The following is a 6,330-nucleotide window of genomic DNA, read 5'->3' on the forward strand; positions in this document are numbered from 1 at the left end:
CGCCCATTATTAGTGGCTTAGCCGTCTGCCAGCTATGCGCTAAGGATGCCTGACCTGAAGCCACACTGCAGGAAAGCACAGCTGTGTGGAAACCAAGTGCATTTTAAATAAACCCGTTTGCTTTGTGAACATTTGGATCTGAGCATCTAAGGCCCGTGGACAATTTCCTGATGCAGATCTTTTCTATTTTCCTTTCACTTGCTGCACTGTCACGAAGCTCAAAATGGGAGCTTCCCTCTGCATTTATTCATTCACTTTGTTTGTTTCTCCTCTGCCTTTCTCCCCAATGGAGCCCCAGAGCGACTTCCATCCTCTCCTTTTATCCTCACAACAACCCTGTGAGGTAGGTTAAGGCTGAGAGAGCGGGACCGGTCTGAAAGTTACCTGACGGGCTTTCATGGCACGTGGGGATTTGAACCCGGGTCTTCAAGATACTGCTCTGACTCTCTTGACGTGCAAATGGACCAGGCTTGTGCAGAATGCAGGGGATAACACCCACAATGTTTGTTCCAGTATATAAACGGAGTCCGACCTGTAGAATCCGTGGGAGTTTTGTGGGCCATTTGTGGCCACTCTCTCACATTTTCCTCTCTTAAGTTCTGATCACTTGTTATAATTTCCATGATCACACAACGGGTGGAGTGTAATGTTTAGAGCAGGGGTAGTCAAACTGCGGCCCTCCAGATGTCCATGGACTACAATTCCCAGGAGCCCTTGCCAGCATTCGCCAGCGAATGCTGGCACGGGCTCCTGGGAATTGTAGTCCATGGACACCTGGAGGGCCGCAGTTTGACTACCCCTGGTTTAGAGGGTCAGACTGTCATTTGGGTGTCCAGGGTTCGAATCCCCACTCTGCCATTGAAGCTTGAAATGCCATCAAGATGCAAGACACACACACACACACACACCGGTGTAGGTCTCCTCCCGCCAATCACAGGCTAGTGGTGTGTGGGGGGGTATTGCAAAAAATAGGGGGGAGGAGGAACACCCAATGTTTTAGCAATGTGCCCCCTGTGACTTCAAGATGACCCAGAAGTGTGTGGATGTCGATGCTCCACTTTTTGAGCAACTCTATGGTAAAACTGGGTCATGTTGGAAGCCACGTGGGCACGGCACTGAAACGCCCGATGAAACTCCCTTTGCCTGCAAAGCCCCCTCCTCATTTTCCGCCAGCTGCCAAGAGGGACCTAGAAACTCGAGCGATACATGAAAGTGCCCTCTACCTATTCATCAGTGTCAGAATTGTCTACTCAGGCTGGCAGCTGCCATCCAGGGTCTCAGGCAGGGTCTGAGCTGCCATCCAGGGTCTCCTTTTAACTAGAGAGGGTGAAGATCAAACATGGGACTGTCCACATGCCAAGCAGAAACTCTGCCAGGAGGTCCAGGCCTTGTCCTTTCTCCTTTCACTCCCACCCCTCCCTCAGCTGTCTCCACTGGGGGTCCGGAAACTCTAGCATTGCAAGATAAGTGCCTCGGCATAAGCAAGGCTGGAATGCCGAAATACTAACGATTGAACTGCGTTCCTTTTGCTGGTCATAGAATCGTAGAGTGGGAAGGGGCCACACAGGCCATCTAATCCAACCCCCTGTTCACAAACAAACCAACCACACACTATACCAGTCCTTAAAAAGAAATACGGCTTTTGCTCCAGCGTGGTACGTTGGTTAAGAGCGGCAAACTATAATTCTGAGAAATGGGTTTGATTCCCCACTCCTCCGCAAGCAGCCAGCTTGGGCCGGTCACAGTTCTCTCCGAGCTCACTTATCCCCACCTACCTCACAGAGTGCCTGTTGTGGGGAGAGGAAGGGAAAGGTGGAGGTAAGCTGCTTCGGGACTCTTTCAGGCAGTGAGAAGTGGGGTATAAGTTCTCTTCTCTTCCAAAACAAGTGAGAAATAATAAACAGAACCACAGCCAACACAAGAACAAGGGGTTTTAAAAAAGATCTCATTGGCACCCCAACCTTAAATACATTTGCTAAGGGGCAAGTCCCTTCATTTCAGTGTCCTCATTTCACCTACTTCCTCATTCCCGGTGCCCAACAGCTCAGAAACCTCTTTCTAGCAACGCTACAAGTTCACTGTCCTGCTACCACGTTCCCTGTCCGACGGACCGCCTCTGGTGGGAATTGTAGCCGTTCCGACGGCACAGGGGCAGGGGAGGCCGCCCCGCTTAGGTGTCTCCCTTGAGCCAGCCGTTCTTGGCTACTTGCCCCGCACAGGGTCGGGATTCGGGACTGAACTGGAGCAGCTGATTCACGAGCCCTTTGCAAGGATCCGATAAGTCGGGGAGATCGTCGGGGAACACGGGCCCTCTCTTCTGGCGGCAGGGCAGGGTATGGATATGGGTGTCGTCGAAGGGCATGCACCCAGTAATCATCACGTAGAGCATGACTCCCAGGCTCCACACGTCATACTTTTTGGGATCGTAGGGGATGCCCAGGAGCACCTCGGGGGAGGCGTAAGCCGCTGAACCGCAGTAGGTGGTGCTCAGTTCCGGATACCCCCGCGACTCCTTGCCGAAGCCAAAATCGGTCAGCTTGGCCCGGCGGCCGTCGGACGTGAGCAAGACGTTCTCGCACTTGAGGTCGCGGTGCACCAGATGCCTGTCGTGGAGATAGCGCACGGCGCCCACCACCTGGGCAAAGATGTCTCGCGCTTCCGGGGCGCAAGGGAGCTTCCCTTGTCGCTGTACCAGCTGCAACAAGTCCGTGGACGCGGCTTCCATGACGATGTAGAGGGTCCCGTTGCAGACCTCGATGAACTCGTAGACCCTCACGATGTGCGGGTGCCGGATCCCTCGCAGGATGGACAGCTCCCGCGGCAGGAACTTCTCGACGAAGTCCCGAGGCGCTCGGCGGCGGTCCACCATTTTGATGGCGAGAGGGCCCTTGTACTTGGCCGAGGTGGCCACCCTGACCTTGGAGTAGCTGCCTTCCCCGAGGGTTTGGCCCAGTTTGTAACCCAGGTCACAGAGAAGCTTGTCTCCCCTGGAGCCCTTGGACATGGTGACCCGGAAAGGCTGAAACGGTCTTCAGTTTCTTTCTTCCCGTCTTCCTGGGACGCAGGGTTCACCCCATTGTGATCGGCCTCTCCAGACCTCCGCTCCCCACGCGCCCTCTGAAGGCCTGCCTTCGACCTCATCGCCACTCCCACAGGGATTGTGAAGTGCTCGGAGTGTCACGCGCTAGGTGTCCCTGCGCATAATTAGGGGTGTCAGGCAGCTCACCTCCCTGGGCAAGGAGGTAGTGCTTTCAGGTTGAGCTGCCCCCTGGGTATCGGGAGACGTGAGCTGTGGCTCCTGAAAGCTCCTAGCTGGCCACAGATCTTGTTAGTCTTTGAGAGGCTACTGGACTCCGGCTCTTTTCTATTGCTACAGACTGACTGACATGGCTACCCATCTTGAATCCTCTTATACCTATCTTGATTTAAGGGTTTTCTATTAGAAGAAGAGGAAGAGCTGGTTCTTATATGCTGCTTTTCTCTACCCGAAGGAGTCTCAAAGCGGCTTACAGTCACCTTCCCTTACTATCCCCACAACAGACACCCTGTGAGGGAGGTGAGGCTGAGAGAGCCCTGATATTACTGAAGAAGAAGAGTTGGTTCTTATATGCCACTTTTCTCTACCTGAAGGAATCTCAAAGCGGCTTACAGTCACCTTCCCTTTCCTCTTCCCACAACAGACAACCTGTGAGGTGGGTGAGGCTGAGAGAGCTCTGATATTATTGAAGAAGAAGAAGAAGAGTTGGTTCTTATATGCCACTTTTCTCTACCTGAAGGAGGCTCAAAGTGGCTTACATTTGTTCTGCACAGCTAAATTTTGCACTGCCGCCATGAAATTGCATACTATGTATGTGGATCAGAAAATTTCTCTCTGATCCAATTTCAAAATTACAAAGAGCCATTTCTCACTGGCAAGTTAAACTATGTTTTAAATATTGAATGTAACATCTTAAAGTTTTTACGTTGTCAGATCTTTTACAATTTTTATAGTACAATTACTGTTTTTACTTGTATTTTAATTTTGGTCTGCATGACCGTAAATAAATATTGATTAAAAATTGATTGATGGCTTACATTTGCCTTCCCTTTCCTCTCCCCACAAGAGAGACCCAGTGAGGTGGATGAGGCTGAGAGAGGCCTGATATTACTGAAGAAGAAGAAGAAGAGTTGGTTCTTATATGCCTCTTTTCTCTACCCAAAGGAGTCTCAAAGAGGCTTACAATCACCTTCCCTTTCCTCTCCCCACAACAGACACCCTGTGGGGTGGGTGAGGCTGAGAGAGCCCTGATATTCCTGCTTGGTCAGATCAGATTTCTCAGTTCTGTGACAAGCCCAAGGCCACCCAGCTGGCTGTATGTGGGGGAGCAGGGAATCAAACCCGGCTTGCCAGATTAGAAGTCTGTACTCCTAACCACTACACCAAGCTGGTTTACGCTTCCATGTGGGGATGGGACCATGAGACCTGGCACTATATCCACCTCCCCGAGCTGCCATTTTCTTCGAGGGAGCTGACCTCTGTCATCTGGAAATCAGTGATAAGCCACACCTGGAGATTGGAAATCATTTGTCTTGCGAACAAGAACATTCCGTTCATATGGGAATTTGGGTCAAGGATTTTAGTTGTCTTCTTGCTAGTTGTCAATGTAAGAATTAGGGTGGTGGCTGGAGATTTGCAACAACAGATCCAAAATTGTAGGAGGAACGTCACAGTCTATGTTTAGAGAATCTGGATTATGTAATGAGGCCCTTGATTTGAAGGGAAGATGGAGGATTTGAAATCTCTTATGTTATATATCAAGCAACACAATTTATTCTAACGCATACTATTTATAAAGGCTTTATTGCAGCCAAATAATCATTCTGACAACATGGGGAGGGGGGAATCCTAAAACATCTCTGTGGAGCTTCAAGGTCAAACGTCTCACAAGTAAAAGGAGAAAATAATTAGTTCCGGAGGAAATTTTGCAAATGGAAGTTTTTGTCGTCTGTTGAAGGATCCCTTAATTAGACGACTCCTTTCATCTTTTAAAAGGGTCGAATGGGTCTAATCCTGTACGGTGAAAGAAAGCTAGCTTGGATGCAGAGTGGCTCCTAGCTTTGCTCTGTAAAGACTTGTCTCTAAAATTATAACAATTCAAAATTAATTTTTTAAAAACCTAGGTATTTTCAAAAGGAATAGTAGATATTTCCCCAAAGATGTTTCCAGTCATGTTCCTTCTGAAACAAACTTTATTCTAATTGTATTTCTTTTCATTCATTCATTCATTCATTCATTCATTCAAATTGTATTTCATGTGGAGAACAGGATTCAATTCTGAGAAGTCACGAGGTCATGCCATGACCTCATGATGTATGCTTTTTTCTTTTGGTGGTGGGATTAAACATCTTTTTCCCCCGCCCAACTTTCTGAGCTGAATTCTAGTGCTAGCAGACACAGAGTTAAGGCTGCCAGCTCCGTGTTCGGAAATACCTGGGGATTTTTGGGGTGGAGCTAGAGGAGATCAAGGTTTGGGTGTCGGCAGAGTTCAAATATACAGGCGTGCACAGCACTAGGCTGCTTAAAAGAATTTAAAAGTTTTATTAGGAAGATAAACAACTTTGTAAAGAAAGAGAGGAGAGAGAACTAGTAGTCTGTCTAACTGTTGTTCTGCATTCTTGCAGTCGGTTCCGGAGGCAAGCAGGGAAGAAGTGCATTCTATAGAGTTGCTGGGTTTACTGGTCTGGACAAGGATCTCCTGCTTTCTGAACTCAACTAGCCCTCTCACCCCCCCCCCCCCCAATTTGCCTTAATCCCTATGGCTTGAAGCAAATGTTTGAATTTCCCCCCCAAAAGCTAGTGTTGTTGCTCCCCCCCCCCCCATTTTGCTGTTCTTTCCCTTTATTGGTTTGTTTTTGATTTACATATTTTCATGTTTTCTTGTGTTTTCTTATTGGTTGCAACAACACTACAATGCAGTTGGCGTAGTATCTGTATTGGATAAGAGGTTATCAGATGGTTTTGTTGTGTTTTTGTGTTGTGACCTTTGTTTCTCATGTGTAAAATAAATAAAACTATGTATTAAAAAAGATTAGGGTAGGGGCTGTGGCTCAGAGGTAGAGCATCTGCTCGACACGCAGAAGGTCCCAGGTTCAATCCCCAATATATCCAGTGGGAAGATGAGGTGATGTGAAAGCCTGCCTCTAGTCTGAGTAGACTGGAGATTCCCAACAGGGGTTCTGGGAAACCCCGGGGTTCCGTGAGAGATCCCCAAGGGTTCTAAAGCCTTTCCCAGAAGTTCAGGTAGCCACCAGCCATGGCATGTTTGGGCAGAGGCACTGTTCAGGCCTGGC

General features: G+C 48.8%; 1 protein-coding gene across 1 annotated transcript; it reads right to left on the bottom strand.

Annotated features, from left to right (window-relative positions):
* Window positions 1–1,925: 1,925 nt before the first annotated feature.
* On the bottom strand, window positions 1,926–3,122 carry LOC143828617 (testis-specific serine/threonine-protein kinase 6-like). The gene has a single exon (XM_077318906.1). The coding sequence runs from the start codon at window positions 3,002–3,004 to the stop codon at window positions 2,171–2,173; it is 834 nt and encodes a 277-aa protein (XP_077175021.1). The 5' UTR covers window positions 3,005–3,122; the 3' UTR covers window positions 1,926–2,170.
* Between the last annotated feature and the right edge of the window lie 3,208 nt (window positions 3,123–6,330).

The sequence above is a fragment of the Paroedura picta genome, chromosome 2, assembly GCF_049243985.1.
Source record: "Paroedura picta isolate Pp20150507F chromosome 2, Ppicta_v3.0, whole genome shotgun sequence".
Taxonomy (NCBI): Eukaryota; Metazoa; Chordata; class Lepidosauria; order Squamata; family Gekkonidae; genus Paroedura; species Paroedura picta.